The sequence below is a fragment of the Rhinoderma darwinii genome, chromosome 9 (assembly GCF_050947455.1).
Source record: "Rhinoderma darwinii isolate aRhiDar2 chromosome 9, aRhiDar2.hap1, whole genome shotgun sequence".
Classification (NCBI taxonomy): domain Eukaryota; kingdom Metazoa; phylum Chordata; class Amphibia; order Anura; family Rhinodermatidae; genus Rhinoderma; species Rhinoderma darwinii.
In genome coordinates, this window is record NC_134695.1 from 69,404,091 (window position 1) to 69,417,677 (window position 13,587).

General features: G+C 46.0%; 1 protein-coding gene across 1 annotated transcript in view; it reads right to left on the reverse strand.

Moving 5' to 3' along the window:
* Positions 1-669: 669 nt before the first annotated feature.
* Positions 670-13,587, reverse strand: part of HSD17B12 (hydroxysteroid 17-beta dehydrogenase 12) — a 56,414-nt gene continuing 43,496 nt past the window's right edge. Inside the window, exons 6-11 of the mRNA XM_075838059.1 lie at positions 12,265-12,309; positions 9,319-9,353; positions 6,569-6,650; positions 6,246-6,311; positions 3,735-3,884; positions 670-3,134 (exon numbers count right to left, since the gene is read on the reverse strand). Of these exons, the coding sequence (XP_075694174.1) occupies positions 3,027-3,134; positions 3,735-3,884; positions 6,246-6,311; positions 6,569-6,650; positions 9,319-9,353; positions 12,265-12,309 (486 nt within the window). The 3' untranslated portion in view covers positions 670-3,026. The remainder of the gene's footprint in view (positions 3,135-3,734; positions 3,885-6,245; positions 6,312-6,568; positions 6,651-9,318; positions 9,354-12,264; positions 12,310-13,587) is intronic.

Below are 13,587 nucleotides of genomic sequence, written 5' to 3' on the forward strand. Positions count from 1 at the left end.
AAAAGTGGTTTCTATGCAAACAATAAAGGGGACGTGTGCAGTGTGCAGATCGCAGGGTCCTGTAGGTTTGACCCCCCCCCCCCCCCCTCGATCAAACATTGAAGACCTATCCTAAAAATAGACCATCAATGTTAAAGTTTCTACTTTCTGATATACTTTGTTTCAATTGCTCATTTTCAAGATCTCTGCTTGCTGTCATTAATAAACATTCTAGTTTACATCTGGAGGCTGAAAACCTGTACAGACCAAATGCTTCTTGCAGGTGAGAGTTTGCTACAGTCGTATCCAGTCTACGCAATTTTCTTAGCCCAACTCTATTTGCTCTGCCGACACGGCTGCTGCTTTCCCGGAGCCATCAGATGATCTCGACAACGCACTGACACAATACAGGGATCCATAGACGGCAGCCATATTCCACTTACCGCTTCCTCATATCACCAACATTGCTTGGCCGCCTTACAGGTCTCCAAGTCACATTTTGACGGTGTTCCCATAGACTTGGACTGTAATATGGAGGGACACAACAACACTTTGTTCTAGCGATTAGAGGGAGTCTGTAAACTAGGACCCCCCACTGATAAAAATATCTGACGTCTGACATATCAGAAGTTTTACATACCCGGAGACCCCAAAACAAACACCTTAAATAAAGTAACGACACACGACATATTTCCTACAATTAACTTTATTAGTATAAAAACTAAACAATCTCGCCAAAGCCTTTACAAACGTCACGTTTCCTTAAAAACACGTTCTTAATACGACCTCCGATATTAATGGCTCCACGAGCTCGCCCCTATGTAATAACACTGCAGGAATCGCCTTCTGTTCCCAGTCAGGAGGATGGAGATTTATCAAAACCAGTGGAAGGGAAAGTAGAGCGGTTGTCCAAAGCGTCCAATCAGGTTGCAGCTTTTATTTTCCAAAAGGCCTCTGAGAAATGAGAGCTGCAATCTGATTGGTTGCTTTAGGCACTAGCTCCACTTTTATTTTGCACCAGTTTTGATACATGTTAGTGCAACAAGATTTGGTCTCATCCAGTGCAAACATGTGCCATAGTTGGGAACCTACCAGTGGAGTAAGGTGACCTCACAGCAGCGGCCCAACCATAAGTCCCATCATGCTATCTCTTTATATGCGCAGGTGAGGCTTATGCAGGGATGAGGCCGACGGGCAATGTTGTTATTTAAAGGGACCCGTCCCCTGGACCCCGCCTTCAATGCCAAAGTTTTCCTTGTTTCTTAGAGGACGGGGACTGCAGGAAGGGTCATCTGACCCCTCTCACCTCTGCCGAGGGGCGTAACAGAGAGGTGGACGAGCAATTCTCACTGCCTGGCACTTTAAGAGTTGGTGCTCTTGCACTCCCTAGTTCAGTTTTAAGGACAGGGGTATATCCTGCAGATAGGACAGTATCTCTGCATCCTGAGGCGCTCTAACTATTGTGAAACTACAACCCCCAACATGCACAGACGGCCTTCCAAGCCACAATCTGCAAACTAGGACTGTAGATAAAAAGCTACAGACTGGACGGACAGACACCGGGCTCCTTATACGAATGCTATGAGAAGACACGTGGATATAGTGATACAAGTGCGTCGCCCCCTTGACAACCCATAGCAGTTGTCAGCCCCTCCCTGATCCCACCACTGCCGGCTGTCCCAGTTTAGATGCGGATTAACATTTCATTGCAGCAAAGACAATCCCTTAAAGCTTATTTAATGGTTAATGAATATAATACTGACAGACGGCTGTCCCTTCATATGAAAAAGGTGAAAATAGTCACCGCAGGGTAGGAGCGGTCAAGGCGGAGCCACGCCAAGACGAGATACACGGGTTAGCAGCGGTTTTTGGTTTTACGAGAAATCAATGGGTGAGGTTGAATTTCGGCACTGGGGTCAATAGTAAAAGGTCGAGTTTAATAGGATATCATTGGACAGGATCCATTTCATATGGGTTACTGCATCGTGTAGGTGGAGACCTAGTGAGAATTTCAACAATGCTTTTGTAGTTGGAAAGTTTGGGTGGTTGTTAAAGGGGTCGAGTGTTGAGCATTAGATATAAGGCAGTGTACGGTGTCAGAAGTGACTGAACTGAGTGCCGCATGTGTAATGCAGAAGTGCCGGGTCCTACAAAGCAAGGGACACTCTTAGTACGTGCGCTCCACCCTGCTAATAGGTCATGAACAGGGGATTCTCCTCTATGAACACATAACTTTCTAACAGAGTATTAGAGGATGAGTTTTTTTAAATAAAACTTTTTAAAGGGGTTGTCCAGGAATAGAAAAAAAACCAAAACTGCTTTCTTTTAAAAACAGTGCCACACCTGTTCACAGGTTGTGTGTGGTATTGCACCTCAGGATTGTTGGAGCTGAGCTGCAATACCAGACAACCCATTAGGAAGGCAGAAAGCAGCCATGTTTCTCTAATCCTGAACAACCTCTTTGTGTTTCCCTACGAATGGGTGTCCATGCCGTAGAATTTTGCCGGGAATTATGGAGCATGTCCGTTTTTTCGGGTTTTGCGGGCCAAGCTCTGATACTTTGTATGGGCGCACGGCCCGAAAATGCAGGCGACAGTTAGCGCCCACAATAGCGGGCACGGTCGTGTGCATGGGGCCTTAGAGTGTACAGCAAGAAAAAAAATATATATTGTAAAAACACTGGAGGGGTCAGATTCTGCAAGACTAAGGCCTCATGCATGCACAGCCCATGATTAGGGGCGCGGACGGCCACGGACTGTCACCAGAATGCAAATTCAAAAAATAGGCCATGTCCAATTTTTGGCAGGTCATTTCTACGGCCCGGACACTTACCCGTAAATATATGGGAAGGGGTCCGTGGGCCATAAAAATGAATTTATCCGTTTTTCTCCCCGAATTACGGATCCGTAATTGCAGATAAAAATTACGGTCGGGCGCATGGGGCCTTAATCTAAGAATCGAATCCCCGAGTGTTCTTGTTACATTCGTCATGTTTAAGACCTGATGACTATTAGATTTGGTAGGAGTGATACAAGAAGAGCCGCTCTCTAGTTTTTCTTTGCTCTCTTCAGGAATCGAGCGCGGAGCCCTTTGTTCACGGTCATGGCGAGCTTTATAGAAATGCAGGAGGGGAGCAGAGATTCAGTGACCCAGCCCTGAGGAGGAGAAAACCAGAATCAGAACAAAAAATAATGTACACACAATAATGTACACACAATGTGTCTTGCCCTTTGGCTGAACACATTCCCATTCTCTAGCATCCGTTCACATGTTCTCAGGTTGTGTTTTTACAAATAGACTTTAATTCTACTCTTTCCTGCAAAAAGTGAATGTACGGTTTACAGAAGGAACACGGATATACTGTTTTATGTCTAGTGCAGGGTCAGGGGTGGAGCATGACACCGGGATTCTCGCGCTCTCTCTCTGGTATTCTTTGAAACCTTGTGCCATGCTCCACCCCCTCCGGCCCTTGCAATGGGCTTAACACAAAATCCGTTGTGCCTGGAGTGTTCCTTTAAGAGTTCACCTGGATTAAAAAGGTACCCGTGCTTATTTGTTAAGATTTGCAGTACATGTGGAACCCCTACCGATCGCTACAATGAAGGGGCCGGTGGTCCTTTAAAGCAATTCTGACAGTAGAATATACTATTAGACATTGCAGATATAGACCCACAGCTTCCATTATCCAACCTACTGAATAACGCCCAAGAATAGCAACTGAAAAAGAAAAACTACTATATACAGTATTATCTTACCATGATGGCATGGGGTAGGTAGCCATTAGTCCGGGTCTGTAAGCCAACAGTATTCAGTGCGGACCTCACATAGTCTTCTGGGCTCGGCTTGTCCCACGTTGGTTTGCGGACCTTGCTCAGTTTGGTGGCCACAAAGAACGGAAGAACGCTCTGCAGACAGAAACAATGTACACAAGGAATGTCAATCAATGGGTGGGATGCCTGGAATAAAGGGGCCAGGGGCTTTTCTCCCAAGTGCAATGTCCCCATTTACTCATTTGTATGTAGCAGCATAAACCCGAGCTTCCATTTGAGTTCTTATTATAGATGCAATGCAAAACTTTATGTACAATCTGCTATAGGCACAGCTTTCTCATTTTATTTTTCCAAATCCATGGTGGCCATGATGAAAGCAACATCTAATACAACCATAGAATAAAAACTATAGATAAAATGACATGTCGAGGGAAGCGAGTACAAGACAGCAGGTGCCTTCCCTTTAAACAGTAATCTTACATGAAGATGCTGCTATTTTTTAATTTGCTTTGTTACCGTAAATAGTTTTAAACCGCATAATACATCTATACCAACCAATAGAACATTGGCCGGCTGGCTGCAGTTGTATACGGTGGCCACAAGATGGCAGCAAAAGTTAGACCACAGTTTCACCTTCTATATACCGTTCAGCCATAATATAAAAAAAACACTTAAAGGTAAAAGTGAATAACATTGATGATCTGGTTACAATGGCGCCTGACAAGGGGGACGGGATACATTAGGCAGCAAGTGAACCGTCAGTCCTTGAAGTTGATGTTTTGGAATCAGAAAAAAATGGGCCTATTACATGGGAGGTGACAACGACAACGATGATTTTTTTAGGCTGCAGAAACGATACAAATCAGCAGATGAACACTCTGTTGCCCAATAATTGGCAATAGCGTAAAAGGGCCTTAAGGATCGGAGCGACTGTGATATGGGCCAATTTATTACAGCTAGACGATCAGATCATCTCCAAAACGGCCACGTGTGTGGGGTGCAGTGGTCCAAGGATGGACAACCGGCGACAGGGTCATGGTCGCACAAAGCTCATAGATACGCTTGGGGAATGAGGGCTAGCCAGTCTGCTCTGATCCCATAGAAGAGCTACTGTAGCACAAATTGCTAAAAAAAAAAGTTACTGCTGCCATGGTAGAAAGGTGTCAGAACACGCAGAACATGGCAGCTTGCTGCATATGGGGCCGTGTAGCTGCAGACAGGTCAAAGCATCCATGCGGATAGCGCTCCACCCCCGAAAGCGCCTACAATGGGGACGTGAGCATCAGAACTGGAGCCTTGGAAGCCGGCGGCCTGGTCTGATAAATCACGTCTGGTGGACGGTCCGGTGCGTCGTGTAACTGGGAGGAGATGGCACCAGGATGCATTATGGGAAGACGTCAAGCCGGCGGAGGCAGCGTGATGTTCTGCTGTTGGGTCCAGGCATTCGTGTGGATGTGACACGTACCCCCGACCCAAACATTGCAGCAGCCAAGTACCTCACCTCGCCACTTACAGGTTAAAGGTCTTCTGCTACGGGTGGAACGAAGGAAAGACTACACGATATCAGCGGGTGGATTCAATGTTATGGCAGACGGTGAATATTCTCTATGGAGAGGTTATATGTGGACCGGTCAGATGATGAGACATCCAAATCAGTCCATTTGTGGAAACTCGTTTCCCCAGGGTTTGGATAGGACTGGCTTATAAATGGTTATTACTGTATTCATATTGGATATACAAATCCGTCCAGTATTGGAGTCTCCTGTCCCTGCCGGGGAAATCTGTCAGCAGAGCGCTGTTTAGGGCAGCCTGTACCCCGGCCGTGGAGCAGCAGACACAAGTCATGTTACAGGCACTTACTATTCTATTCATTCCTTCTATACAGGTAGTTGGGTCCTGGCACTTCCCGCTATACTTTGAGTAATTTGAAATAACAACACTTTCAGATTACACAGAGGAGGTCCTGACCTTGCAGCGGTCAGGACCACGTCGCCACACACGGCTGCTGAAGCCAGAAGTATACGGGTGTATGGAGAAGACGCTGCTATATATCCATAGACATGATTTGCGCTTGCCAATTTTGATCGGACCATTGCTCAAAGACATAGATCCTACTAGATTATTCCCCTATATTTTAATTTCCTTGAAGATAAGCGGCACAGAGATACCTAACAGCTGCTGATCCCACCATATTTAATGATTGCAGATGACTAAATAACGGTAACGATCGGCCAAGCAATCGGTCAGTCTAGGACCAGTTTAAAAGAGGGGTCCCCCAAATCCCCCCCCCCCCCTAACTTTATTTCAGCGCAGATCATGTTATTTGCAGAGCTGGTAAAATAAAGAATATGATTTAGACCAACAAAAAGCCTATGAGACGAGGACGTCACACTCTCCTGTGCTCGAGAACGTGATCTCCTTGTTGCCAAGACATCCGCTGTTGCCGTGGAGACCACACAATAACAAGGGTCCTCGGCAGCGACGCACTTCACTCACCTGCACAGTGACACCCTTACTCTTGTACTCTGCGTGCAGACCCCGCGAGAAGAAATCCACAAAAGCCTGGGCAACAAAAAGAGAGGAAAACCAGTTATAGCTGGCAGGAATCTCATGTGATGACATGCTGGGAGTAATGAACTACAACTCCCATGAGGCAGAAGACAACACTCATTTTAAGGGGGAAAGAAAAGTCCATCCCCCGTCTATAGGGGAGGTCGGATCCCCAAATATCCTTCCTGCCTCCCGTGTGTATGTAAAAAGCCCCCGCCCCCAACATGGTGAGAGCCGCTACAGCCGGGCACAGGGTGGGTCTCACCTACCTTAGTGGCAGAATACACAGTAAGCAGCGGGGTGGGGTACATGCCACTGGCGGAGGAGATATTCAGGATGACACCCTTGGACCTGAAACACAAATATTTTGCAGTCAATTCCTTTACACCGGAATCCCATAATCCAGAATATTGAGACTCCAGCATAGAACTGCATGATAATCTGGAGTTTCACACGACGGGGGAGGTTTTATATTCCCATTTTAGTTTTGCGCTTTTCTTCCTTGTCCCCTTACATGTAACTTGTATCTAATTAGTCTCCAGTAATGCAGAATATTTCATAATTTGGCAGCAATAAGGAATCAATATATTGTATTAAAAAGACATTTTACGGTTTTATACCAGATATGAATATATAATAAAACAATCTAGTGATGTAAATCTTAGGGTTGGGTGTATGTACTGGGAAACCTCCAGGCTCATATGCAGAACATATCCATAGGGCCTCATTTACCCGACAGATGCCAACAGAGTGTCCTTTGGCATATGCCGGGCTGGTATATGTCGGTATACCTTATATTTTGCTAATATTCCGGATTAAAAACCTCCTACCGTTGTGTCTATACAGCTCCTATGCAGACCTACGTGTCTCCATGGTAACAGACTACAAACAAACCCCGTGTAGTCTGACCCTGCCGTCATGCCTTACTCCGCTCTCTATCTTCTCTTCTAACAGTAGGATAGCACCAACAGGAGGTGAAGTGACTGCAGGATCAGACTAGACAGGGTGTGAGGTATAAGGACTCATCTGCGGGGGCCTCACACTTTAGAGGGGCTTTAAGCCGTCCCAGGGCTCCCTGTTACATTGAACACTTTGGTCACAGGATTTTTCTCCCGTATCTAACAATACAGCAGCTTTTCAGTACACGGGCCACAAAAAATATGGACCCCTGTTAGTGTGACATGAAGGGTGGAAGGAAATTGGGTTAACTTGCAGTCACACCTGGATTATTAGACATTAAATGGGTTTTAATAAAGTGAATATCAACTTTTATCATCGTCAATTATTAAACCTAGATCTTTAGAGCGCAGTTTTTCTGATACATAGCTCCAAATCCCCTGCATAGACATCGTTAAATGATAAAAATTCTGTCTGCCTGCAGCCACCACTAGGGGGAGCTCACTGAAGATTGATTATACATTGAACGCTATAATAAAACAGTATGCAGCAAGCTCCCCCTAGTGGTGGAATTTTTGTTATCTTTTAACATAGGGGATTTGGAGCGGTGTATCGAAAATGGAGCTCTGACCACATGATTCCGGATCCTGAGCACAGGATTTTGGATTTATTTACAGAAGAAAAAACAATTTGGAAATTTTGTGCCAAAAGAACACAACATGGCTCTGGCTACGACGTCTTTCATTGCAATTGTTCACTTCCAAATCATAGCCCATGTTTCCCAGTAGGGGTCCCATGGACAGTAGGGGGGGCAAACAGATCTCAGCACTGGAACGCTTTACCCTCTATCTACATACTAAGGCCCCTGCACACGACCGTATTTTTTCATCCGTAAATACGAATCTGTAGTCATAGTAATCCGTAAATAATCCGCATATACGGAATGGTGTCCATAAATATAGTCTGTATGTCATCCGTATTTACGGATCCACTAAAAAACAGGGGAGGGATCTAGGTTAATCCCCTGGCGTCGCAAAGCAACGCTTCCGTAATTACGGACGGTTACAGATATGTAGCCGACAATAATTACGGAAGCGCTCATAGACTTCTATGGAGAGTCCGTGCCGTTATTCCTGACAAAAAAAAACAAACATTTCTATAATTTCTACAGCACGGACAACCATCCGTAAAAATACGGAAAGGTGTCCGTAGCCCATAGAAATGAACGGGTCCGTAATTACGGATGAGAAATATGGGCCTGAGGCCTCTCGCCCACTTCAGTTGATTTCTTTGGTATGCTATCCGTTTTTTTTTTAACGTATAGCACACGGACATTCATTGTTTTAACGGACCCGTATGGCCGTTCCGACAAAAATAGGACCGGCCCTACTCCTGTCCGTTTTTTACTTAACGGTTTCGGCCTTTTCATTCATTTGGTCCGTTGATACAACAGACTGCATATGGAAGCCATCCAGCCATCCGTGTGCGGTCTGTTGTTTCACGGATCCGTCATTAGCGGCCGTACGACGGGCAACGGATGCGTGCATGAGGCCTAAGTTAGGGGTTCACTGGGATGGGGGTAAAAATTCAGGGGTTCCCCAATGACAAAATGAGCTGCAGGTCCATGAGCGACACATTCCTATAGATCCCAGGGCAGACAATGGCAGCAAACAGCTCCCAGACGCGCTCACCACGTATTCCATTGCTGTTTTGTTTACATGCTGCCATCTCTACCACGGCTGAAATGCTGCAGCCTGGAAGCAGGTAATCCCAAAAGATCCACCCACTCCCCTCCGCTGTAATTCCCCCCTAAGAATAGAAAGCTGTTGTGAATGTATTGATGACTCAGACCTCTCGCTTTTTTTTTTTTTTTTAATTCTGTTCTAAAAAGAAAAAAATCACCACTAGAGCGTTGAGGAGAACTGAAGGATTCCACGATGCCGGTGACTCACCCTCCGTCCTCATGAGTCACCTCCGATCGCTCCATCCTTACCAACATGGAGGCCGAACGGATTAGTCACCACAATGAATTTTTCAAAGAAAAGGATTCTCCCCTATAAATAATAATGAGGTCCTGTCTGGGTAGCGTTTATCTGCCGGTCTGAAGCACGAGCTGACTCACCTCTCCAGCATCCCGGGCAGCACCAGTCGTGTCATCTACAAGGGACAAGCAAAGGGCAGCCATGAGGAAAGGACACACAGGGAGACCTCATATCCGTACAATCTTAAAGGGGTTCTCCACGTAGGACAATCCCTTCTTAGAAGGGTTCCTTGACAATCAGCTGATCACAGGGTGTCTTTCTGCTGGGACCCCCAGCGATCACCTGTAATCAGTGGAGACAGCTGCCAGTTCAGTTTCCCTGCAGCGCCACCACTGGTGAAATGAAGCATTACAGTGCCCATTCATATCAACGTGCGGTCTGTGTAATACAGGACAGGTCCTCCAGATCGAGAGACGCTCTATGGAACCATTGGATAAGTTTATGGGGGCACTCTGACGCTATTCATGGGGGGCACCATTATCTTGCAGCTCTGGGTACTGTACATTGCATCTATGCGAATCATTGCCTTTCATGACCTAAACGGTTGACTTCGCTCCCGGCCTGAGGATACAAGGCAGACTTTTTTCTCAATTTTGTATTATATATTTATATCAGAAAACAAAAAACGCCTTTTAATCAGACTAAACCAGAATCGGATCTAGGAGAGCAGACCCATCAGGCTTTTCTTCTGTTTAGGTTCCGTTCCTGGTTTTGGCTAAAAAAAAAAAACGCATGCAAAATCTGCAGCAAATCTGCACTGTGGGAACCCGGCCTAAGAATTGTCTTCTACATCCAATGCCGAAAGCTGCAGCAAGCTTCACCCCTCTGCACCCCTTACTCCCCTGGAGACTATGCAAAGAAGTGCTGCGATATGGAGGCGAGGAAGCGTCTATATATCCTATATAGGGTATCCCCACCCCACAATCTCTGAAGTCTTCTGGTTTGTTTTGCTGCCCTGCAATGTTCCAGCCCGTCTGTAGACACATTTGCTTACACTGCACCGATCGGACGTGATCTGTTGTGGTATCAAAGTGTGAGAAAAAAAAAAAAAGAAAGACAAACCAATGGCCGTAAAACTTTGCGCGGATCCTCTATTGTAATCGGATCTTTATATTTACACTTCGGCCATCGACTCCGGATCCCTCGTCCAATATCTGGTAATGTTAATGATGTCAATAGGACGGCAGCAAAAGCTTCTCGCAACGCCATGCTGTCATGTTATTGAGCCTGTATGATAGACAAGTTCTTCGTCGTAAAGCAAATGTGTCAATGCCGAAAATTCCCCTCCGTGTGACCATCTCAATCACCCCCTGCATACAGAGGAGTGAAAAAAAAAAATGACACAAAAAATTACGTATATAAAAAGAAATTAAAAAAGAATAAAAATGGAACGGGGGGTGGGGGGGTGAGAATGAGAGGCAGCCTGGGATCGGTGCTGGAGCCAGACGTGGAGGCGATGGGAGGGAGGTGGGTGAGTTGCGCTGTGTGGGCGGAAGTTGTGTGGGTGAATGCTTGCTGCGTAGGCGTCTGTTTCAGACATTCCCCTGAACAACATCAACTAACAAGGATTTCTTCAAGTACTAGAGGGTGCGGCGATGAGGAAACGATCTTCACGATTCGCCGGAATAACAAGAAGCACAAAAATAGAGAAGAAAAACAAGAATGAAAAAAAAGGAGAAAAAAAAAAAATTTAAAAAAAAAATTAAAAAAAAATGGGGGGGTTTCAATCATTTTCTTAGAAAATTCTATAATGTTTGGACTGGAGAATGTTGTGATGGCAAAACACAGGACGGAAGCAGATGGTTCAGAGAAGAAAGGAAAGCGGAGAAAACCAGCTGCTCCATTCAAGTCTTAGATCAGCAAAGCGCTCAGTCTGCTGCTCCTGAAAAGTTTGGCGACAATCCTGGCCCATATGGCAAAAACGTGTAAGAGATTCCCACAAAGACTGCCCCCCCCTCAGTAGAACGTAAGCTCCGAGGTCTAGGACTACACACGTCAACATGTGAAGATTTGTTCAGCACCGTGACGAGACCCCGCAGTGATGAAAGGTGTAAAGAGCATTTACCCTAAAACAGAACTCCCCCTGGATACAGTCAGCAGGCAGGTCTAAAGATTTATGGAGGGGGGAAAAAAAGAAATCCTTTCTTTGTCGTCCACTTGAGACGATCGCTGCTCATAGTTGTGTCTTCTAAGGTCACCGTTAAACCTCTGGCAGGCAACGTGGCCTCATTCATAGCTAGAACGGCCCTTTAGGGCTTGTCCACACCGAACGGAATTGCTGCCGAAAATTTCTGCAGCAATTCTGTTAAGGCTGGGTTCCCACAGTGCAGATTTTGTATGCACTTTCTGCAGCAGGAAGTGACATGCCGCGGTCTGAAAAATACGCGCCGCAGGTCAATTTCTGCTCGGAAATCTTACGCAGCGTGGGGATGAGGTTTGTTAAATCCCATCCACTTTGCTGCTACTTTATTCTGCTGTGTATTTTCCGTCCGCCATTCCGTTACACGTGGACGAGCCCCAATGGTTACAAATGTGGATTTCTCTGCGGCTTTCACCCTATGCATTGGGTGCACGGGCGAAACGTGGTGGAAATCTGTGGCTTTTCTGCAGCATTGTAAACCTGGTGCACAATTAAAACTCCGCAACATGCTGATATTTCCCTGCAAACTTTTTTTTTTTTTTTTAAACCCCATCCACTTCTATTGTATTGTACATTGTTGCGGATTTGAGACGTGGAATCTGCACCGCAAATCCGTGGCACTTCTGCAATGTGTGAACATGCCCTAAGGGGCATTCCCATCCCCGGCATATCCACAGGATATGCCATAAATATCCAATAGGTGCAGGTCCCAGAGGTGGGACCCCACACCCGTCTCCAGAAAGGGGTCGCCTGAACCCGTCCTACATTGGTGCCTGTAGTGGCAAATAAGGGGGGGAGGGGGGCAATCGCCGAGACATTCCCATGTTGAAAAATTCCCAGTGTTCCCATAATGTCGTCCCATCTATAAGTAACAAAAATGTCTTACCTTACAAACAGAGGTGATGTTTATATTAATCAGCTTGTCAAGTGTCTGAGAAAACAAAAGTAAAATATAAGGAGTTAAAAAAATAAATAATTTTTATAGGATAATTTGTCACCTACTTCTTCTTTACTTCCCTCAGTCCCGATTCACATGAGCGGATTTTAGGTCGCATGTATTTCAATGGGGCCGTTCACATGGCCGTTGTATGAAGACCGTGTGAAGGGTCCGTTGAAAAATAGAACCTGTCCTATTATCTTCCGTTTTCACGGATCCCTCCATAGACTCAAGTGTATGGGGATCCGTGAAAACGTGACCTGCACAAGAGCACCCCGGACATGAAAAACGTCACGTTTTTCACGTCCGAGTTTCCCCACATTCGTGTGAATGTAGCCTTGGAGCGTTTCAGACCCTGGTTACCCTTGTTTGCCTGGTGCTGCCATTACCCGTACATGACCACTGGGCAGAGCACGTAGAAACTGCACTGTCCTGGCTTCTTCTCTAGCGCACTCCGTCAGTTCAGGTACGGCAGTATCAAAACAGATTAAATATTGCAAACGTCTTAGCATGTGGGAATAGGGGGGGGCGCGCTGTGCGTGTAATCCAGTGCAGCTCCACCTATACAAACAGGATCATAAAATATAAAGGGAGGAAACGGTACGAACTGACTAAACAGCGCCGGTTGCAATTCACCAAAACCTGGTTTTGGCCATAGACATTGGACAGCGGTCATCTCCTATTCTACTATAAATGAACAGGTTTGGTTCACACAGAGTTTTCTGACACGTTTTTTGATGCGGAAACCGCGTCGGAAAATGTGCCAAAAAATGTCCGAAAACGCCTCCCATTGATTTCAATGGGAGGCGGAGGCGTTTTTTTCCCGCAAGCGGAAAAACCGGCTTGCGGGAGCGAGAAGGGACATGCCCTATCTTCAGGCGCTTACACTTCTGACCTCCAATTGACATCGATGGGAGGCAGAAGTAGTTTATTTTGCGGCGCTTTTTTGCCTGTGGCGCTCAATGGCCGCGTGCGAAAAACGCCGTGAAAATTGGCGTGCAGGGAGAGGAAAATCTGCCTCAAAATTCCAAATTCCAATTTTGAGGCAGATTTTCCTCCTGCAAAAAAAACTCAGTGAACCCAGCCTAATAGAGCAGAAGAGATAAGCAGCTGTTAGACAAAGATGGCGCCGCTTATCGCAGGGTGAAAGAACATGATCGGCAGAGGTTGGGGGGGGAATCAAGATTTTATTCTGAATTCCTCTAGTTACATTGCTAAAATGAAGCGGCAGAAGGTCTCGTGTGAGCGCTCAGCCGCTTCGTTTCTGTTCTG